The sequence below is a fragment of the Rosa chinensis genome, chromosome 5 (assembly GCF_002994745.2).
Source record: "Rosa chinensis cultivar Old Blush chromosome 5, RchiOBHm-V2, whole genome shotgun sequence".
NCBI classification, from domain to species: Eukaryota; Viridiplantae; Streptophyta; class Magnoliopsida; order Rosales; family Rosaceae; genus Rosa; species Rosa chinensis.
Window position 1 is genome coordinate 10,152,231 of NC_037092.1, and position 23,956 is coordinate 10,176,186.

Sequence of the window (23,956 nt, forward strand, 5' to 3'; positions counted from 1 at the left end):
ATACTAGAGCATTGAAGAGACAACAAGTTATTATTTTGTTTTGTGTTTGGGCTGCATTTGTTTTATTTTTTTTTGTTTTTATTTTTTTTTATATTTTGTACATCTTAGGAAATCTGTAGAAGTCATTCATAATAAAGTATATAGATTTTCATGAATCAATAAAAGTTTGTTGCTAAAATCAATGGTTTTAAGAAATCCATAATAGTCTATCAACTTTTTAAAGAGTCTGTGGACTTTTCAAAAAGTCTGTCATTTAAAAAAAGTCTGCACAAATCCAAATACAATACACCCTCCTAAGATCATTTGTGAAGAATTGTAACATCACCAAACCACTTGAACTGTAAAACCGAGTGATGGACTTCAACATCACACCCTGAGTGTTGGTATAGTCCAGAACTCAAAACTAAATTATCGAAACGATTTCACATGAGAACCAAACTAATGAATCTTTGAAATAAAAAACTAATTACACAAATAAAATCAGATCAATCTATTCACATCAAAACAAATGAAAATGAATCCCAAGTACTAAAACTTCCTTGAAGCTCGCTGCATAAAATTTCACTTTTTTATTATTCGTTTTATGAAAGCAAATTGGCAAGCACTGAGAGTATATAGAGAAATATATATATACAATTCACTGATGAAAGAAAAAAAAAATTCTCCTATAACAAAGTCGTCTTCAGAAAATTCTTCAGCCCTTTTCTCTTTATTAATATTAGCGTAAAGTCGTCTTCAGACTCGAAAATCTTTGGGGGTTCGAATTTTATTTAAAATTAGAAAGAATGAGCGTGACCAAGTTTCAGGTTTGGCAGCCGTGCAAGAAGAAGAGGTTGATTCTGTGATCGGAATGGACAGAAAGTTCTAGAGAGAGAGAGAGAGAGAGAGAGAGAGAGAGAATTTCGAAGATTGTGGAGAGATAAACAGACAGAGATGGCGACGAGGGCGAGCACCGGAAGCCGGACCCGGGTCGGGAGGTACGAGCTGGGTCGGGCCCTCTGGGAGGTCATATGTGCAGGAACGTCGAGACCGGTTGCGGTGAGAAGTTCGCCATTAAAATTCTGATCATCTTTTTCTTACCGTAATTCTTGTTATATTGATTGATTTTGTGGAAAATATAATCTTGGCTTATTGGTTGCTGAAGTGAAGGAAGAACGTTCAGAACATCGTAGAGATCATCGCATCCATCCCTGGTATAAGTTATGTCTATGGACTCTGGTAAAAGCGTCATCTTAAGGTTAGTAATTTCTTATTTTTGGACAATTAGGGTTTGTTTCGAATTTGTAATATATCCATATACAGATTTGTAATTTCATTGTATAATTCGTTTTTCGTTTTTCGTTTTTCGTTTTTCGTTTTTCGTTTTTCGTCTTCTCAGCTTTCCATCACATACAAGTTCCAGCTTAAACAGTACGTCTGGGCAACGTTCACGTATTCCAACTGCAATTAGGAAATCATGGTGCACACTGACAACTTCAGTTAAGAAAGCATGGTTAGCAGTTACATTTCCACTTAGAGAAATATGGTCACCATTGGCATGTCATGTTGGAGGGATAGTTGGCGTGAGAACGATTGAGGATTTCAGAGAACTTTTTCAAGATTTGATGCCATGTTTGAGAGGAGTAGTTCTCCATCTGATACTATGTTTGACATTGACCATTCTTCTGCCCATCAGTTTACTGTGGAATCTGATATTGAAGGGGAGATTTACACTAACATGGGAAAGGGTACTTGCAATATCATGCATTGCAATGTCAGTAGATCCCTTGTTCTTTTACATTCCAGTTGTTGATGAGAAGAGCAAGTGTCTTGGAATGGACAGAACATTAAGCAATACAGTTCTTGTGTTGCGATCACTTACAGATCTCACTTTTACACTCCATATTATTGCTCTAATTCATGATCGGATCGACATCCCCTCAAACTCTGACTCTGACCCGGGAAAGCATATTTATGAACGCATACTTAGGAGGATGAAGTGGTTGTCTAAAGATATCATAATTGACGTTATTGCTATACTTCCCATCCCACAGGTAAGAAGAAATTTTTTTGGGGTAAATTGTTATTGCTAATTGATAGAGTTTGAGTTGCGTAATACTGTAAGAATTTTCCCTGTTAGGATTATTTAAGTTTTTGGTTCAAGTATCTTAATTGTAACTGCAAAAGATGAATGATATCCTCACATGCCGGTTATGTGCTAATCTCAAGGATAAACTGTGTCACTGTGTGTCTGTGCTTTTGTTCTTATGTAAGTGCGTAAAATAAATTGTTGGTATCTGTTATGTCCATGAGTAGCATGCGTTGGTAATTCCTAAAAGATGTTACCTAGCTTTTCATGTAACTCACAAACTCTGTTATTAAGCATATATATACATTCATGTAGATGCATAGATGCGTATGCCAGATTATAGATACTTTTCAATTTGTACAGGTCACAATAATAATAGTCCTTTTCAGAATGAGAGCGTCGGGGTATCTATATGAAATATTCATTGGCAACATCTGTCTTCCTTTACAATTTTTTGCAAGGGGTTACCAAATCTATCACTTCCATAAGCAATTTCAGATGCTTGGGAAATGGGCTAAAAGTGTATTCTATTTTCTCATGTACATCATGGCTGGTCATGTAAGTTTATCTCTTCACTGTCATAATTTGATCTTCATAATTAAAGTGCTGATCTACAAAGGAAAGTTGAAAGGTGTGTTTACAAGGCAATCAACCATTGCCATTTGTTTCAGTATTTTACAACAAAAATAAAAAAGAACCAGTGATTGAAACACTATAATGACAGAACAAATAACTAGAATTCTAAGAATTTCTTTTGTAGCGAGGGTTCTTATTTATACATGTCAAACAGTAAACTGCACATCCTCTTTAATTTTTTTTTTCATGTGAATTGTTCATAAACATCGACTCAAAAAGTTTACACAAAAGGTTATATTAAATAAAAATAGAATAAAAAGTATGTGGATTGACTTTTACGGAACATATAAAACATTATCTTATTTACCGAATTTATAATGCATACTCCTTAAACATCATCATCAAATTCTTAATTCTGTCTTTTGTTCTTATTGTAACTAGTGGGAGAGTTAATTCAGATCATTTAGTAAAATATTTTGTCAGGTTTTCGGAGCATATTGGTACTTTTTGTCCATTCAAAGAGAGATATCGTGTTGGCATCAGGCATGTAGAAATACTAAAGGGTGTAGAGCCACTAATTATTGCGAGGACACCAGTTCTTCAGCAGATATTACACTCCTAAATGATTTTTGTCCTATAAATCCATCCAATGCAACACTATTTGATTTTGGAATATTTCTTGATGCCCTTCAATCTGGTAATACAGGATCGATAAGTTTCACAACAAAGTTTTTTTATACTTTCTGGTGGGGCATTAGAAACCTGAGGTATGCATATATGGATAGTAAATGTTAAGATATATTGACTATCTATTGCAATTATTTTTTCCCTGTTCCGTCTTTTAGCCTAGTTCCTGAGCACCAGATTACCCCTTAGAGTATACTAATTAACCGCTAATAATAGCCTTATTACTTCTTAGATAATTTGAACTGTGAACTATAGGTAGTGCATAATTCTTAATTACTGGTTGTTATGAGGTACATATGCTTTATTTATTTATTTTTTGTTTCGTGGTCTGACTTTTATTGTTCTTATTGATTAATTCAACATATCTGTAAAGACTTTTATTTATGCAGCACAAGTTCTTTTAACTGTAGTTACTGTATTTGACATTAACCGTACTTTATATCAAAAGATAATTCACTTCCAAGTTAACTGGACATGCATATTTTTCATTCCGACACGAAGCAGTTTGCTGTGGTGCGCAAGAAAATGTTTTCACTTTCTTTCCATTGCTTGCTGTCAGACAGTAATCTATAGAAGGTCTTTCAAGCATGTTTTCTTTAGTCCTTACATTTGTCTTGTTAAAAAAAAATGTCCTCACATCTGTATGTTTGTAAAATGAACAAAGCAAAAAACAAGATAATATTTGATGGTATAAAAATGATTTTCTAATAGTATCACTGTACTTATTCAATTCTTTTCCGTGATAAGTATAGAAAAATAATTTGGCCATACAAGAATTTACTTCTAAAAAAAAATCCTTCCAAATGAAATTTATTCTAGAAAGTTAAGCCTATTGATGATTTTCTTTAGAAAGAATTTGCACCACCGGCATGTATCTTACCTATTGATTTCTACATCATTTTTTGCAGTAATTTTGGAAGTGACTTGGAAACAAGTAACTATGTGTGGGAAAACTGCTTTACAATTTTTATTTCTCTTGTTGGCTTGCTTCTGTTTCTATATCTCATGGGAAATGTGCAGGTATGTGGTGACATATAGATGTTCATTATATACTGATCAGTTGACTGTTTAATATCAGATTTATAGCTTTCCTTCTTAGCTTCTTATAATCTTTAAGCAATTCTTGTTTAGAGTACGTATGGCTTTTCCTTCTTATTTGTTTTCTTTGCTTGTACGTAATTTGGTACCGGAGGGGTTGCTCCACATCGGCTTTTATTTTTGACGAATAAATAAGAACAAAACAAATTTCACTATATCAAGATTATAAAAAATATATATACCCAAAGCATATAACTTTTGGCATTTAGATGTACGTGATGGAGAATAACAGTAGTTATACTCTTTTATATATAGTTTTATCTGTAGGGATTTTTTGTTTTGTTATTTTGGTTGTGTGGATTTTTGTAGTTGTGTATGGCGTGATTTTGTTTGCTGAAGTTTTGGCATCACGTACATTAAGTTAAAGTTGATAAAAAAAAAAATCATATATGAAATGAAGCCAATTATTAGTTAATGATTAACTTTGTATGAGACCTTAACTTGAACTGAGATTTCATTTGTTTTTTTGGTCAAACAGACATATATTCTTTGGGAATCTACAAAAGCATTGGAGGTTCAGGAGGAGAAAGTTAAGGCGAAATATGAAGATCTACATTCGTGGATGTTAGATAATGCTATCCCCGAAAAAATCAAGATAGAAGTGGTGAAAATCATAAAGTATCAGAAAATATTTGAAAGAAACTACGCCACTGGTGTAGATGTTGATGTGGACTTAGTTTTTGTATTCAATGCTATCACTGTGAATGGCAATCAACCCGTGGCAAGTTATTTGAAGGAGCATTTCTGCGCAAATGCCCTCATGAAAGTATGTTTATCAACCTTTATATACGTTGTTTTGTCACTATGAAATAAGGTGGTTCATTAATAAGATGAACTTTCGATCTTAAATACTGACCAATTTATTTAAGCAATATATAAACAGGTATCCATCCTTCAAGACGTGGGAGAAGATGAATTCAACTTGGTATTAAAGTTTTCCATCCCGGTGATCTACGAGGAGAATAGCTACGTGGTTCGAGCAGGAGAGCCGGATGACAAAATGCTCATCATCACACAAGGCGTGCTAATTGTATATGTGGACAACACCGCAGCAGGCTCTTCATCAATTATCATCCCCAAGTCACGTTTTGAGAAAGGTGAAGTTTATGGAGAAGAGCTTTTGAACGGCCGTATTCCTATATCGACCCGAGATGTCAAATGCCAAACAAAAGTAGAAGCCTTCGCTCTCACAAGTCGTGGGTTGAAATTTGTGGTAACCATGCTGCGGCAGACACGTACGACTTCGACATTGTTCTATGATCCAGAACTAGTAAACAAGGTTTAAGATCGACGAAAATTATGAATGAATCCCAATTGATTTGTCTTTATTTGTTTACTTTTATTATCAATTTTCCAATATCGAACTGCACTATAACTGAGATTAATCTTCTGTAATTTGTAAAACAGGCATATAGAGAGTTAACAACGACAAGATCGGAGAAGTTACTACAGCAAAAGATGAAGATGGATTGCAAGGAGAAGGATATACTTGAGTGGCTGTCAAGAAATGGTGTTCACGGGGATCAGCAGACATCAGTTATGAAACACATAAAGGCTATTAGTGTACTGGAAGAAAACTTGGATGCTGAGGTGGATGTGAGTTATCTATTCTCTATTCGTCTTCCCTGGCATATCGAATATGAAATAAAGAAGGATCTCTGCATGAGTACTCTCCATAAAGTATGCAATTTCTCAACCCAGCTCTGTCTCTGTATTATCTTAATTTCAGTATTGTTGTAAAAAATATGGTACGGAATTTCTGTAAAATTAAAATAAAATAATATGGAAATATCTTGGGAAATAAAAATTGAGATATAAATAAGAAAATGAAATAAAGTAAGAAAATAATATAATATATAAGTTTTATATAGGAAAACTTATCGAGTCGAGGCATGCAAGCGCACTGTCCTAAGAGAAGATTCGTCCCCTACTGCACAGGGTTTGAATGACGAACTTCCCCCAAGATACAACAACTCTTCGAGCTCCGCCGTGCAGCTAAGAAGCCCCATTGAACCTTTATCACCCGTGCACTCAAAACGGTGTATAAGTAAAGTATGTATATGTATAGTTTGTAAGAATATCTTTGGTAGAGGTGTTTGGCTAGAGTGGTTGCATTATGGTGGATTATACCGTCATGTATACCCTCATTATCCGACAATCTAAACTCCCACACATGCGCATGTTTCATGTCTCACCATATGCCTTCCAACCATAACCACGTACCCTTATATAGGGCACACTTACATATATACCATCAATAGCATCATTAACCATATAATGGTCAAATAATAATCATATATTTAAAACATAAAACCGTTAAACCATAAATAGAGAAATAAACACAAAATAAAAATAACCCCCAAAATAAATAAATAAATAAATAAAATATATTTTAATTTTAAATCATAAAATTTCCAACAAGTATTACATACACATATGAGCGAATTTTAGCCAAATAATAAGTGTATCATTCTCAATGTCTTTAAACTCATACATAGATGTAATCAATATATAGGTACCTGTACTTGATGGTGTTGATGAAGATGTGTTGTACCGCATCTGTATGTCTCTCGATCCAGTGGTCCTCCCGAAGAATAACTGTGTTGTTAAACCAGGTGGCCAAATTGATCGGATGCTCATCATTGTAGAAGGTGAAATTACTTTGACCGAGCAGACTTTCCATGTTTTAAGTAGACTAAGAAAGAGAGGCAACATTGAAAGAATACTGAAGAAAGGCGATTTCTTTGGGGAGGAACTTCTGACTTGGGCATTCCCTGACGTCTCTATTTCCAAATATAAACCTGATATCTCGAGAAAATATGTTGATTGTAGTGCAAAAGTAGAAGCCTTTGCTCTCACGAAGGAGGGTGTGGAAAGTGTAGTCGCCTACTACCGGGAGGGAACCAACATTTTTGAGCAGTTGGAGAATGGTACAGATGGTGTGGCTGATACTAGTGGTACATCCACATCCCCAACTATTGAGCAGAGACTTGATCAGCTTATTCAGCACCAGGTTGACATGCTTCAACAGCATCGTGATGAAATGGCTAATCAGGGACGGAGATTGGATCAGATAGCTGCATTCCTAGCCAGATTGGGATATCCAGACACACCTCCTCCTGCAGCTTGAAGGATTATTAAGAACAAGCTAGAGCCTCCGGATTTATCCTAATATGGGAGCTTGAAGTAAAGGTGAACAGCTAGCTACTTAAAGATGCATGCTTAAATTGTTTCATTGATTACTCATTCAAATCTCATTTATTTTAAGGTTTTGATTATCTTTTGTAAGTCTTTTTTTTTTTCGCTTAATATGAGGTTCTAATTCTCATTTTCATTCCAAGTAAGTAAACGTGCCCTGAAGTATTTGATTATTTGGATCTTAATTGAAAAAATAAATAAAGGATCATGAGTCACCAGACCTCCCACATTTGAAGTAGAAAACCTCACCTCATCTATAGGGGCTGTGTGTGTATGGAGGAGTTTATTTAATGACAGTTTTTTCTCATTCAATAATAATTGGGTGTCCAAAAGGAGAAAAGTGTAGAATCTTTTCTTTAGTTTGCCAACGTCTCACAACCTCGCTGCACTTTTATTACTTCTCTCCTGTTGCTTCGGTAAGTATATGACCGTTTGGTATGTCTTGCAATATGTGGCTTTCAATCAGTACCTCCTTGCACTTCGTTAATAACCTAGGCAATAGGCCGTCATATATATATAAGGGATAATGACCACTTATCCACATAATACCAAAATACACTTCACAAACTTATTTTCAACCCCATTCACACAAAAGTTTTCTTTTTTTCTCTCAACTATTCATTTCACTTAATGTTTATACCATTAGTACCCCTCTCTCTCTAATTCTTGCTTTTACTATTACTTTGTTTTTTTTTTTTTATGAAACGTGGTGGATCCATCTTGAATTTATTTGTCTAGACTATAATTGCAGATCAAAAATTCATCCTCTATATTCAAAGGTAAACAGCTAAATTTTACAATTCATAATTCGGATCGTTGACAGACTTGAGTTAATTGCTATTTGTAATATTACGAGCAAAGAATTGAAAAAAGAAAAAGAAAAGTTGAGAAAGTTGAAAAACTATAGAGAAAATCTTAACACAGAAACTCCCGATTACTGAGGTATCATCTTTGGGATTCAAACAAGAATCTATAAAGTTGAGCAAGATATTGAAAATATCTTATATACTCTTAAAGAGGAACAAAAACCTCTTGATTATTTGAGCATTGGTTAGATCCGCAAATCACTGGTATCAGAGCTTGTAAAATAGCTCAAAAGGGGAATCCCCAATGGGGATAATGTCTGAATTAATTTTAGAGAAGTTGAATTCTCTACTTACATCCTCTAATGAGAAACATCAGAACCTACTAAAAGAATTATCTAGATGTCAAGATCATCTAGAAAAACTGCCGGGTATAATCTACCAATTAGAAAAATTGGAAAACAAAATAAATTATATCAAATAACTTCCAAAAACGAAATAAGAAAAGTTAACAAGTGTTAGTAGAAAAATCAATGAACAACAAAAAAACGCTGGATTCTATGAAGAATATACTGAAAGACAAGAAAGTGCCTACAGTAAAACAAAAGAAAGCTAATGGATTTAAACCATTAGAAAGACCAAATAAGAATCTTGTTCCTAACATGATTTTTCTGGAACCATCTACTAGTCATATTAGTATTCGGTACGAAAACCCGAAAGAAGCAAGAGATGTCAAAATGATAAGCATCTTCGGGAAAAAGAAAGGAGTACAACTCCTCAATGCAGAAGAATTCGAATTCAACGAAATTGAACAGGAGGTAAAAAACTCTGAAATTCCAAAATTAGATTTTAAACAAATCTATAAAAGAGAAAAATTTGATTTGTTGGATAGCCATCATTTCAAATTATTGGAATTTACAATCCCCTCTACAACAGGAGAAACAGATCTATTGATGATCACTCCTGTAGAAGTTGCCAGAGCAAGAACAAAAAATTATCAATTTATGCATATTGGAGCAGTCCAAGTTAGCATAAACTTCTTACCCGAGAATGTATAAACTGTTCAGTTCTATGTGTCTTACAAGACAATAGACTAACAGATTTTCAAGCTAGTCTGTTGGGAACCCTTGAAGCATCTTTGTGCAATCAAGTGGCATACTTCAACTGCTTTCCAAATTTTTCAACCAGCTTGAAAGATGCAGCTCACTGTCTAAGACTGAGAGTCAAGACAGATGGCATATCAATGAAAAAAGGTATGCAAGAACTTGCTATAGTATACAAAATATACTATAAACTGATGAGTACCACAGTACAGCCTAAGACAAGGATATCAAACATCTCAGGTCTTACTACTGAATTCCTCACCAATCAGAAGAACCATTCGCAACAAATTCAGAAGGTTACTTGGAATGAAGTAACTTTTCCTATTGAATGGAAACTATCTGGTCCGAAAAAACCAGCAGAAAATGCCAAAGCGACAATATATGAAAGCAGAAAAACTGGAGATATCAGTCTAAAATTCGACGATCACAGAAAATGTGACGTCTATCCTGAAAATGTCAGGATAAATAACAATCTTCTTAGAAGAAGCTACAGCACTAGAGAAGCTAGTGTTAGTGGTACCAAATTCTCTGTTGAAGAACCAACAGAGCCCATCACTTAAGAAGAATTGGAAGCTGATCTGAACAGACCAGTAAATATGCTTAGAGCACAAAAGCTCTATGATCTCTATGATGAAGCAGAATCCTGCGAAAATCCTGAACGATTATAAAAACTAATCGAAGAAATGAAAATTTTCAAACCCTGAAAGAAAAGAAAACTCCTTCCCTATCAAGATATTGAAATGGAAGAAGGAGAAAGCTCCAAAACTTTCATCATAAGAGAAAAGGGAAAAATAAAACTCCCTATACAGAAAGCCCCTACGGGAAAAAATGGAGAAAGAAATTCTCAAAGATTTGTCCCAAAGGACAATATACCCAGAATACCAATTTCCACTCATGGTATCTGGCTAAATCTAGACAAAGCTCTAGACAAGAGAAAAACTCTTGACCAATGGGTTGATAGCCTGATGATGGCTTCTACTCTAATCCTTGGAAAATTTGAAGCACTAGATCTTTAGGTGTACTATGAAACTACTCTCACTGGAGTAGCAAAAAAGTATTACTTCTCTTTCAAAGAGACTGCCAGAGGAAAAGACTGGCTTGAAGAAATCAAAAATTCAAAATCTCCGTATGATTTTGCAGTACCCCTGTACGATCAGTTCTGTGGAGATCTCTTAAATTTGAGTGAAAAGGTTAAAGAAACGGCCAAATCAAATATTTATGCCCTCAAAATCTGTGACATGAGATATTTTGAAGAATACTTGAATGAATTTCAAGAATACTACTGTACAATCGGAGAACTAGAGAATACTGATCTTGTCAACCTATTGCACAGAAAATTCCCTGAACCATGGAGAACAACTGTGAGAGAAAGCATGGCTGAAAAACCAATTGAAAGATTTTCAGTTGGAGGAATTGCCGACAGAATCAGGCAATTACTAAAAGAGCAATGCAAAGCCAATCTTAGAGCTAAGATGACCAAGAAACAACTCAAAGGAGTTGAAAATTTCTGTTACAGAATACTAGATATGCCAACCAACTGGGGATGTCATGAATCCAAATTCAACAGAAAAAGAAAAGAAAAATATTACTCGAAAAAATTCAAAAGGAGTAATAAGAAAAAAGATTGGAAATTTAAGAAAAGTTCTAATTACCAGAAACAATAGGACGAAGATCCTAAAAAGAAATTCTTCAAGAAAAAGAAGAATCACCAAGTCAACCATAAACAACCAAGCAAGAAAGCTTGCAGATGTTGGTTATGCAAAGATGAAGGATACTATGCCAATGAATGCCCAGAAAAGGGTAAAAGATCTACTAAAGCTCTATTTGAAGAATACGAGTCTATAGTAGAAACAACAAATATTAGTCTATTCTGATGAAGAAGATGACAGGTCAGTTTACTCTGCCTGGTCTAACGAAGAAGAATCATCTGATTCTAAAATAGATTCTAAAGTAGAGTACTTAGAATCTAGACAGATGAATGTTCTACACGTCAAAAACTGGGAAGAAAGTAAGACGGAAGCAATAACGTCTTCTTATCAGGTAAACCTGGTACATTCGTTTGTGACTACTACATATGTCACGAAAAGAATGGACTTTCTATGTTTTGTGAAAAGTCAAAAAAGACTTATCACAAGGAATGCTTCATAGCTGAAGTCAGAAGAAAAACCAAGGATGGTCTTGTCAACCAATTGGTAGAACAAGAATATGAAGAATATTTCTCTAAGAAAAAAGAGAAAGAATTAGAAACTTTGTTTCAGAAGACTATGGAATCCTCTTCCTCAAAAATAAAGGAAGAAAAACTTGATAAAACTATAGAACTGGTTGAAATACCAGAAAATGTTCCAAAAGAATGTAAACCATTCATACCTCAGGAACAGGCTCAAGAAAATGAGCTTCAACAATAGAAAGTCATCTCTACCAGTAGATACAGCAACTATATAGAGATTGGACTCAAATTCCCTGATCACAAAAAATATCATCTATATGCATTTGTAGATAATGGATAGGGATTTACAAAAAAAAAATTTGCAATTCCAGAAGAACTCTGGAAAGAATATAAGAAAAGAACAGCTACTGGTGTCACGTTTGATGGAAGTCATCTTACAATGAATAAAGTAGCAAAAAATGTTCACATCACTATTGGTGGAGGAACATTTATCATCCACAACGTTTGGCAATCTGAAGGCCAAAGATCAGATTTCTTGTTGGGAAATGATTTTATTCTCCAACAGAGATTCATCCAGGATGAAGAAGCAATAGGCTTCAGAAAAGGAGAACGGGTGTTCTGGTCAAACCGGCTTACTCAAGCCAAAAGTGTAGTAGGTCCAAACTTTACTACATAATATTAGAGATCGCAACAGAATAGTGGTGATCTTACCCCCTACAAACCCAAATGTGAAACCATTCTCCAAATTAAACAACAACAAGAACTACTTGTTGAAGAATCATCTTCTGAAGATGAAGAAGAAGAAGAAGAAACAACTAGCGCAGATGAAGAAGCTAGGTTCATCCATGAACATAACCTCAAGCACTTTCAGAATAAGCTTGAGTCTCAGAATATTCCCACCCTTGATAAAATCAAGAAACTACTCGAACAGAATATTGATGTAGACCCTCAGAAGTTTTGGGAAAAAGACCCAGTGGTCTGTGAATTAAGATTACATGATATGAATGTCATCTGTCATGTCAAAGCTATTCCTCAGTACAAAAAGGAAGACCAAAAAGAATTCAGAAAATATATTGAAGATCTCCTGAACAAGAGATTAATTCAACCTTCCACTAGCCCTCATCATGCTCCAGCATTCTACGTGAGAAATCATGCAGAAAACCGCAGAGGAAAAGCTAGAATGGTGATTGACTACAGAGATGTCAACAAGAAGACTGTCAAAGACGGTTATCAAATTGCTCAAGTAAGAGTACTGATCAACCAGCTTAGAGGAGCTAAAGTCTTTTCAAAATTCGATGTAAAGTTGGGTTTTTGGCAAGTCAAGATGCACCCTGAGAGTGTTCCTCTCACTGCATTCGGAACACCACAAGGCCATTACAAATGGTTAGTAATGCCTTTTGGCCTAAAACAAGCCCCTCAATCTTCCAAAGAAAGATGGACAACATCTTCAAACATATGGCTGAATTCTGCGTTGTCTATATTAATGACATCCTTGTCTTCTCCAAAAACAGAGAAGAACACATGAAACACCTCTACGAGGTTGTAAAGCTGATAGTTCAGCATGGAATTATCCTAAGAGAAAAGAAAATCTTCTTTATCCTCGATGAAGTTGATTTCCTAGGAATAAACATCAAGAATGGAGTAATAAAACTCCAACCTCACATCCTTGAGAAAATCTTGAAGTTCCCAGATAAAATTCCTGATGCCAAGAGTCTAGAGAGATTCTTAGAAGTCATAAATTATGGGAGATATTTCATTCCCAGAATCTCAGGACTAACAGCAATGTTATCTCCTAAAACAAGTTTCAAAAGAAAATTGAACTTCACTGAAGATGATGAGAAAATTGTGAAGCAGATAAAAAATCTCTGCAAGAATCTCCCTCCTCTACAAAAACCAAAGGAAAATGATGAAATTATCCTCCAAACAGATGCGAGTGATAATTACTGGTCTGGTGTTGTTCTGGCAAAAACGCCTGGAACTAACATTGAAAAGATCTGTAAATTTTGTAGTGGCAAGTTCAGCCTTGTAGAACTAAATTATTCCATAGGGGAAAAAGAAATTTTGGCTGTCAAGAAAACAATTTTAAATTCTCCAGCTTTTCTTGGAAAACCCTTTACTGTCCGCACCGAATGTGCTAGAGTAAAGAATTTCAAAAATTTTAAACTCAATAAAGCAGCTAATAGAGGAAGATTAACAAATTGGCAATTATTTCTTAACCAATATGGTTATAATGTTGAATTAATTGCAGGAAACAAGAATCATCTTCCAGACGCCCTAACCAGAGAAATGGCAATGTTCAGCCGAAAATATGATGACGAAGGTCGCAATCCCAGAAGTAGAAGAACTAGGAAAAAACATGAAACTGCTGAGGACCCTAAAGAAAAAAAATCCTCAAAAGGTTTCTGCTAAGTTCAAAACTAGCCACAACTGATCAATCGTAGGGTAAAAGATTGGCTAGCCTGTCTCAAATGGCAGACGGTAAAGGCTCATCAAGACCGTTGACGACTGTTGCTTTGCCAAAAAGCAAACCAACTCCTACAGGAGTTATAAATGTTTTTAATTATGAATTAAGAACCTTTGTTGATCCTATGTTCAGAACTGGCAGGAGGCTAGCTTACCCCCAGAAAGCAATCCTGGATAACCTTTTATTTGCCTTTCAAGAAAGAAACAGTGGTATTATGTTCCCAGCCCTGTTCGCATTGGTTGAAGAACTCCATGAAAATGCTAGACCACAACATGAAGAAGTTCATACACAGCAGAGTGCTGTTAGAAGTGAAAAAAATCATTATCTTGAAGATCCAGAAAGTGCTAGAGTTCCTATCATAGCACTAAAAGAATCAGATTGGTTTGAATTCCATAATCTGATTGGAAGCCATAATTCTGAGAACTGTATTCCTCCAACCCTCTTCATTGTTGCAGGACCTTATGTTGGAAGGTACGGAGTTAATGTTCAGAGTGAACATCCTCAAGAACACAAGGTTTGGCTTGTTGAAAATGGTTTTGTCCGTAATCTATGGACCAAAATAAATGATGATCTCAAAGGCCTACCCCCCATCATCGTCAACACAGTCAAAAATGTCAGAAAAAATGATTGTACTCTTAGACTGAAGTTCAGATCTACTCCACTAGAATGGATTCAAAGAACAAAGGGTGAAGTTGAATACATTTCTCCTTATCATTATGTGAGAATTATTCAAAAAAGATATCTTCAGCCCGCCTATGTTGGATACAATGGCCAGCCAAATGCAAGTATTCCATGGATGAAGGCCATGTCTCTCAAATATATCAAGAAGATCATCCAAGAAGATACAAGAAATACTTTCCTGGCAACAGGAGAAAAAACAATAATCATTGCTCATGATCATCCTGAAACAATCAGCAGTGACCTCTTCATATCTCTCACAAGAAAAGAGATAGACTCGACACTGGCATGCTTACAGTGGGTTGAAAAGCTTGAAAATGACAACCACTACAAGATGTATGTGGATACAGATGTCGAGGAAAATGCAACTACTGCCAGAATGGCCAGGATGGATAGCAACTCCTTTGTCCTCGGTCACAACTTAAAAACGGACGAGAACATGTGAAGCAGCAGGTGTAGAAAGCACCGAAAACAAGTTTAGACTTTTCCCAAAAGCTGCTTTTGCTTTTCAAAAAGAAGAAGGTGAAAAACATTTCACCTAAAGGAATCTGCTTTTGCTAACTGACCTCCATCATCAGGAGCACTCACAATTCACGAAAGCAGATAATCACGGAGTTGTTCTGTACATTTTTATGTTTTGAAATTCGGTTTGAGTTCTGCTCCCTAATCCCTATATAAGGAGCTTTAGTCTGAGTTGTAAGGCATCAGAAAATTGGGAAGAATCATATTCTCTCAAGAAGTAAGAAAGTCATAGTAGCAATGTGCTTTTTCCTTCCTGTCTAGTGTGAAGTAGTGTGCTTTCATTACAAATAAGTATCTGTAGTCATTCTTATGGATAGCTAAATAGTTATCTGAGAATGAGGCTCTGAATCTTTAGTTTGTAATTATGTTTAAATAAATAATTTCAGATTGCTTACCCACTTCGTCAAATATTTTCTTTATTACAAATTTATGTTGTTATATTATATTTGTGTCATGTTCAGCCTTAAATCCTGTATTACCTTTAAGTTCAGAATTTATGTCTCTTAGGAAGATTTACCTCAACTTAGGATAGAAACAAGCAGCAGTGATTCCGCCTGTTAAAGTAACTGCTAGGCAAGGAGCTGTTAGGTGAAAAACTTGGGGATGTTGAAGGCTAGTTTTGTTTTTCTTAGAAGTTGGAACAGGTTTTTGTAATAAAAAATGAGTTTTGAACCCAAAAGTCAAGCATAGTATACATTAGGCACTACTTTAGAAATGACTACCTTTAAGAGTCTTTTCCCCTAAAGATTGTGTACTTGGGCAAAATACCATCTTATTGGACTAACTGGAAAAAATACATGGTAATTTTGGGCAAACGGGTTTAACCCTTATATATAATAGCCGTTTCTTCTTACCAGCTACTTATGCACTCCAACAGAAGCAGATGATTACCAAATTAATCATCCACTCACGTTATCAATGTAAATAACTTGCATTCTCAATGCTTATTTCGAAGTACTGTTGTGCCGAAGTGGTAATGTTTTGTTCCCAACTCATTTATAATAATATTTTGTTTACATAACTAACGGAGCAAAATATATTTGTTTGAACTGTGCAAACAGGATACAAAACATTACAACATATACGTTGTGAGAACTTGAATTTTGAAAGTATGTGAAAATTTGTTACACTCATCATATATTATTTTTGACAGGACCCGCCCCGAATTTCCCCCTGAAATCCGAAGTGGCCCTGCGAGGCCCACCTTAGAAGAAATTCTACCAAAAAATTTGGAAAAACTTCCCCTAAAATGGACTACCCAAAACCTGTTGAAATACACAAAGTACTTCAAACAAACCAACTTTATACTCCTGGAGCCACCTACTCCCCAAATCACAACTCAATTTCTCAAATAACAGTCTCAACCCAAATACAATATTAATCCCACAGCTTATCAGAGCAATATTAATCTATTAGGTATCACAGAAAACAGAAATAGAATGAGTACACGGAAGCAATGATGTTGGCTATGCCTCGACTCCATGTACGCTCGACCTCAACTAATCTAGCCTGCAAACTGAGCATTTGAAACAGAAGGGCCTAGGGGAAAGTACATAAAAACATTAGTGTGAGTGGACAAAAATAAATAATTGTAAAAACAGAAGAGTGTATACTTTCCCACTTTTATCTCTTTAAAAACCCGATGCATGCAACAATTTAAAGAAACACAACTTTAGTTCAGCTCAAGAAAACCGACTAGCCCCGCTAGCCACAACCAAGCAAAGAGGAAAGAACTCTGATACTCAAGAAAATAAGACCAGCCCTGCTGGTTAAGGGAATCGGACTAGACCCCGCTAGCCCAGCAATAATATAATGAGTAGGGGAAGATGATAGCCATACGAAAGAGCCTCTCAGGCCGGGTGATAGCCTCCCAGGCTAAAATACTCCCATATACTCCCATTATATACCCACACGCCACTATGTGTAGCAATTAGGATACTGGGCTTCAGCATTACTGTCACAAAGACACCAGCGCCACAAAGGCAGACGGGCTTCGGTGATCCCATCAGCTCGCCACAAAGGCGGAAGATCAATGCTAGCAATGATGATAGTCACCCAAAGTATAGCAAAAGAAAATCCGAAAACCACATAAATCCATAAAGCTTCCCCAACTCTCGCAAATGAATTTCCAACAACGTGTCCCACACGCCAAGAGTATCTCAAAACAATATCAGAAAGGCGAGAAATAATAAATAATTATAATTTCCTTAGGAATTCCCATTTCCGATAATATTCCAGAAAATCTCAAAATCAACGAATAAATTAATAGGTAATTCCGGAAATCACCTCAGAAGAGAATTCATTGACAATCACAATATCATAATTAAAGAAAGATTTATAATCAATTTCTGAAAATCAATTCATATTCTCAAAAACAACTCGTAAATCCAAATCCGAGCATAATAGATTCGTTTCAGAAATTCAAATGGAAAAACAATGCCAAAATTATAATCCAAACCAAATATTATGCTCGATGAATAAAACGATAATTAAATAAATCAATAATTTCAAAATAAATGCATGCATCATTATTTAAAACAAAAGTCCACTCACTGTACTAGTTGGTGACCATGCAAACGAGTTCCTTCGTCAAGCAGTAGCTCGATATATCATCCTGTACACAAGTACACTTCCATAAACGACAATTCGAACAAATAATTACGAACCTAAACGAAACCCGAAAATCCCTATCTCCATTACTTCTCGGATTCAACCCAAATCACACCCATAACACCAATTCCTCGATTTACATATTCCACAACGAAAACGATAGAAATCCGACGGCCGGATTTCCCACAATTAATTCACAAAACTCCGAACTTCGGAAAATCACAAACAATTCCAAACTCCTCCAAAATTCACCAAACTTCACATACAAGCTCTACAACATTTATAGGATTTAATTGGGCTAAAACAGGAATTAAAAACCAACCGTACACGCCTCCACGCGCCACCCACAGTGGCGGCGAGTGGGGCCCACGCGCCGGTGGCCACCACCTCCGATGACCACCAAATTCAGGCAGCACCACCTACTCATCTAGCCCAATGTTTCTGTAACGTCCTGGACCTAAATTTTACCGTTTATTAGTCATATGGACGGGAAACGACAATTTCTTTTACTTTTTACTTGTTCAGATACTTTTAGTGGCCCTAAAAAGTTGACTTTTCGTTCGGGTCAAAATTTGAGGAAACTTCCTTCACGAAAATTGTAGAGGACGTTAAACCGAGCGCGTGCATATGTGGTGTGTAAAAATTGGAGTTCGTATGTGAAAGTTATAAGCGAAAGATTAAAGTTACTGTTCATGGTTACTGTTCATGGTAAGAAAATTATATATAAGGAAAATTACTGTGGTAGGTTTCCAAAATCGGAAACCCACATTTCTCTCTCCTCTCCCCCGATTTTCCCCTCTTTCTTCTTCGGGAAATCCTTCTTCCCTTCGATTGGCCGCCGTCCGACCATCACCCGGCAGAAAGCCGGCCACCACAAGGTTGCCTCCTCCCCCTGGTCACGCTGGTGCCCTTAGTTTTCGACGATTTGGCCGAAAAAGCTCGGATCGAAGCAAGGTTTGCTCCGGTTGCAGTTTTGGGGTTTCGCCGATTTCCGGCCATTCCGGCCACCTCCGGCCACCAGGTTAGCATTAAAGGTTCGGTTTTTGATGGTGATCATTTCCCCTAAGGTAGTTCAATCCAATTTGCAGTGTAGATATCGAATTGACAATTTTCCATTTTTAGGGTTCTTGAAGTTTCGGGCTTTTCTTCACCGGCTTGATTCGACCACTTCGAGGTAAAATTGGATGATGTTGTAGTTGGGAAGTTGGTTGGGCTTGTTGTGTAGATGCTAGTGCCGGAGTTTGGTGGTCATCAGAGGAAGTGGCTGCCGGCGCGTGGGGGTAGCGCGTGGTGGCGCGTAGAACTACATTTTTATTACCGTTTTAGTTCCATAAATTCTTTAATGATATTAGAAGCTTATACATGAAGTTTGATGGAAATTGGAGGAAGTAACGATTGAGCATGAATTGTTGATTATTGATTTACGTGAATTCGATCGCCGAATTCCCTTCGAATTCACTCTAGAATATATATACCGACGAATGATTATTAATGGTGAATGTTCGGATGAATTCGATGTGAATTAAGGAGGTGGATGTTGACGGGGGACGCTTTAAATTTCAATTTATAATATTCGTAAAATTAATTTCCGTCCTGTAATTATTGATTTACGAACGTTATATCGTACAGGACGTGAGGAGGATTCCCTCGAGGAGGGTTCGGATCGACGGCAGGATTAGCCGTACACTGTGAGTGGACTTTTATTTTTCAAAGAATGATGCATGCATTTATTTAAATAGTTCCGAAGTTATAAATTATTTATCAATTTACTTTCTTGAGCACACGGTTATTTTCGGAAACGGTTTTGGTTAATTGATTTACTTGGAGATTTTATGGCGTGCGGGGTCACGTCATTGGATTATGCTTTCCTTACCTTATTTATTCATTTCCGATGTGATTTCCGGACTTATACTATTTATATTATACTTATATTCGGCAACTTGAGATTATTTTGGCGTGTGGGACACGCCGTTGATTTATTGATCTTTCCTATTTATTTATCGACTTTCGATTTTGGCATTGGGAATGCCTTGATGATGATTTTAGAATTTGTTTTGTTTCGGTTTACGGGGATTATGATTTATTATTATTCTCACCTTTTTGCTATTGATTTGGAGATACCTTTGGCGTGTGGGACACGTCGTTGGAAATTCTTTTACGAGAGATGGGGGAAGCCTTATGTATTTTAGATTTACTGGATTTTCGGTTATGTTTCCCTGTGCCATACTTTGGGTGACTTATCATTGCTAGCATTGATTTTTCCGCCTTTGTGGCGCGGTGATGGGATCACCGTAGCCCTCCGCCTTTATGGCGCAGGTTACTGTCTCTGTGACAGTAATTCTGTAGCCCGGTATCCTATCGCTACACTTAGTGGCGTAAGGGTATATTACGGGAGTAATGGGAGTATTGGCCTGGGAGGCCGTCACCCGAGCCTGGGAGGCTCATTCGTATGGCTATTATCTTCCCCTACTTATATTATTTTTGACTAGCGGGGACTAGTCTGAGTTTTCTTAACCAGCGGGGCTGGTCTTATATTTTCGAGTATTGAAATTTCAATCTTTTACTCTGTTGTTGTGGCTAGCGGGGCTAGTCGGTTTTCTGGAGTTCAACATTTTTCGGATTATTTTCGTAAGTGTTTTATAAATGTTGCATGCATCGGGAATTTTTAAAGAAATAAATGTGGGAAAGTATAAAATCCATTTGGTTTAAAAATTGTTTATTTTCGTCCACTCACGCTAACGTTTTTATATACTTTTCCCCTGGGCCCTTCGGTTTCAAATGCCCAGTTCGCAGAGTAGCTGTTCGGCTTTAGGAGTTGAGGCTTAGCACCACCGCTGTCATCTATCCCTCGTAGGTTACTTGCCAACCTACTTTGTATATCATTGTTCTTTTGGTGTTAGACTGCTCTGATGACCTTGAGATTTTTGTATTAATATTGTAACCTTTGACTTGGTTGTAATTTGAGTTAATTGGATAATTTGTTACTCTAAATTGTGGAATCGTGCGGTTTTGGGAGCAGGGTGGCTCCAGGAGTTTTGGGAGGGTTGTTTAGAAGTGAAATTGAAATGCTACAGGTTTTGGGTTACCCATTTTTAAGGGAGGTTATGCCGAAATTTATGGTAAACCTTCTTTAAAGGTGGGTCCCACAGGGCCACTTCAGGTTCCAGGGTGGAATCCGGGGCGGACCCTGTCAGTTTCTCTCAACTACAACAAAGCCAGAATATGCCTAGAACTACCTCAACAATTACGGTGAAGATTATACCCAAAACGTGAACAGTGTCAAGAAATTCAAACCTCAAATTCTTCCTCCACGCTATGAATCGCTGCACAAGATTCGGGGGGTAGCATCTACATCCCAAGGCGCTTCCAAAGAACCGGACTTTATCGTCTGGGGTGGCCAGAATCGAAAGAAATCGGCGTTGACTCAAACTGCTACAATAAAATTTTTGGGCTTGATTCTTAATTTTCCTGCCAAACCGCCGTGAGTTACCGCCGTGGGGAGGTTGTGTAGGAGTAGAGGAGTCCAACGGTGCCACTCATTCATCCCCAGGTGGCCGGAATCGTGAGGTGGCCGGAGCTGCAGATCGCCGAAGGAAGAGAGGAAAACGCGGGGGAGGAGGAGAGAGAGAGAGAGAAAAAAAAAGAAAAGTTACCTGCCAACAATAGAAATTCAAATATATACTACTTACCGTGAACAGTAACTTTCACAATTTCGCTTCTAACTTTGGCATACGAGCTCCGATTTTTACGTACCACAAATACACGCGCTCAGTTTAAAGTCCTCTATGACTTCCATGAAGAACATTTTCTCAAATTTTGGCCCGAACTAAAAGTCAACTTTTTGGGCCACTAAACAATAAAAGTGAAAGAAATTATCGTTTACCGAACAAGTAACTAGTAAACTGGTAATTTAAGATAGGGGACGTAACAATTTTATCTTCTACTCTGATTCCAACCGCAGTTGCACGATTATTTATGTTAATCATGCAGGTTTCATTCTAGCATTAATGTTGCAGAGTTGATAAACTTAAAGGCCTATTAATGTTGCAGGTGATCAACAGGAAATCCACTACTGGTTTTGTGATTCTTCTAGACGATGCTCCTATATTTTGGTGGGTTAAGAAACAATCAGATGTGTCAAAGGCTTCAACTGAGGCTGTATACTGCTACAAAATTTTAATTTACACCAATATCTTTTTTCAATGAAAGGACACCGCAAATATCATATTTATATACAAAAAATGGATAGATATATAGAGAATTCCACGTTTGGAGTTTGAGAGATCATATTGTTGCTAACAGAGTGTCCTTGAGATGTTTAAAAAAGTGGGTACAAATCGTGTTCATATCATCAACTCGGGTTATAATTGCACTAATCAACATGCGAGATGGATGACAGTAGAAGATCATGACTGTGATATGCATAATATTACCTACGATAAGTGACTGGAAAACATGCTCATAATATGATGAGTTGGATATTTTAAGTCACGTCATTTATATATATGTTGATACACCGGGATTATGGAGGGGTTAAATTGATTAATGTCAGTTTTTTTTTTTTTTTCCAGGGTTCTAATTTCAGGCATGTCTCTTGTTCTCTTAATCACATCCTTTCACTCAGTTAGCACCTCACTGCACTTTTGCTACTTCAATATTATTAAGGGTGGTAATCTGCAAATCGGGTATTTGCTCCTTTTCCATAAAAATACTCATATATAAACCCCCATTAATCACCAATTCACCATCACTTAATCCTCCTGAGTACTCGTCACAAATACAACAGTTTTGATGAGTTTAGTTGCGTGTTTATCCAGCTAGGCATGGTGTGGTCATGCATGTTGAATTGTTGATAAATGCATTATTTCTATAGTCCTAAATAGGGCCGGTCCTGAGATTCTGAAGGCCTGAGGCGAGAAATTAAAATGTGGTCTCCTACGCACACACACAAATAACTAAACAAAATAATGTGTCTTGAATAAAAGTAAAAATAAAAAAGCGAAAGTATATGAATTGAATGATTGGACGAATAATTGAATATATATGTAGAGATTTTTTTTGCTAGGCTTGCTGCGCAAAAAAGCTTGGGCATGATCTTAGCAGCGGCCATGATAAGTCAGAAAAATCCAATGTATGAGTTATTAACTTATTTCATTAGAAATGAAAAAAAAGAAATGAAAAGTAGGTAGCAAGAATCAAACCTAGGCTGCTATGATATGGACTTGTTGCAGTACCGCTGGAGTAACACAACGGAACATAATTAAAACAGCAAAAATAATATATATACTAAGTTTAATGAATGTACATAATCCACGGAGGCTCCCAGAATCCGGTGGCCTGAGACTGCTGCCTCAGGTAGTAGCCCTCAGGGTCGGTCCTGGTCCTAAATTTTAAGCCAAATCCCCTTTCAGAAAAAAATATATATATATTTTTTTATTTTAAGCCGAGTTTTAATTTGTACTGTGCCAGAAATAAGGTACCCATACTTAGACTTATTCTACCATAATTGTTAGTCATAGCTAGAACTCATGCCATGTCCTGTTTTTTAAAAGCTTTTCACAAGAGTAGGGTGATGAAGCTCCTAGAACTCATGTATATTAGTCTTGCTTTGAAGAAATGGAAGCATGTTGTTACGCAAATGTCCAAAACAGGAGAGCAGAAATAATGAATAAATAATAATAGTTTCCACATAAGTTAATTGTTGGGATCAACATGACCTACCCTTCAATTCTTCAAATCGATAATCGCAAATTTAATATAAACTAATAACTCTAGGTAGCTAGCCACCTTGATCAATATAAACAAAGCACCATAATTCATGAACATCGTTGACTAGCTTGCTGCTAAAATGAGAAACTTTCCCATGCTTCCAGACTCCATCTTCCATCTTCCGTCTTCCGTCTTCCGTCTTCCACCATCTAATATATCAATAATAGTTTTCGTTCGAATAACAAATCTAAGAAAATATTCTGTTTAAGCTTG

At 36.5% G+C, this 23,956-nt stretch overlaps 1 protein-coding gene across 4 annotated transcripts; it reads left to right on the forward strand.

The window, feature by feature from the left end:
• Positions 1-760: 760 nt before the first annotated feature.
• On the forward strand, positions 761-22,086 carry LOC121049424 (cyclic nucleotide-gated ion channel 1-like). Of its 4 annotated transcripts, none has more exons than XR_005800171.1 (11): positions 761-1,038; positions 1,145-1,237; positions 1,379-2,033; positions 2,432-2,626; positions 3,128-3,411; positions 4,240-4,351; positions 4,908-5,195; positions 5,313-5,708; positions 5,837-6,109; positions 6,945-7,621; positions 21,965-22,086. XR_005800171.1 is itself a non-coding variant. In XM_040506771.1 (11 exons), exons 2-11 carry the CDS (start codon positions 1,203-1,205, stop codon positions 7,270-7,272), a joined length of 2,385 nt encoding a protein of 794 aa, XP_040362705.1. In that variant the 5' UTR covers positions 761-1,038; positions 1,145-1,202; the 3' UTR covers positions 7,273-7,351. The 4 variants fall into 4 exon arrangements, 2 of the variants coding, with proteins under 2 accessions (XP_040362705.1, XP_040362704.1); XR_005800170.1 differs by lacking the exon at positions 21,965-22,086 and adding an exon at positions 16,426-16,461; XM_040506771.1 differs by lacking the exon at positions 21,965-22,086 and having other exon boundaries at positions 6,945-7,080; positions 7,262-7,351.
• Positions 22,087-23,956: the final 1,870 nt, after the last annotated feature.

Coding starts and splice junctions, on each gene's coding strand:
- LOC121049424 (XM_040506770.1), top strand. CDS start 1,203: ATGTCTATGGACTCTGGTAAAAGCGTCATCTTAAG. Junction 5,196..5,312: donor GCGCAAATGCCCTCATGAAA/GTATGTTTATCA, acceptor ATATATAAACAG/GTATCCATCCTTCAAGACGT. Junction 5,709..5,836: donor ATCCAGAACTAGTAAACAAG/GTTTAAGATCGA, acceptor TTTGTAAAACAG/GCATATAGAGAGTTAACAAC.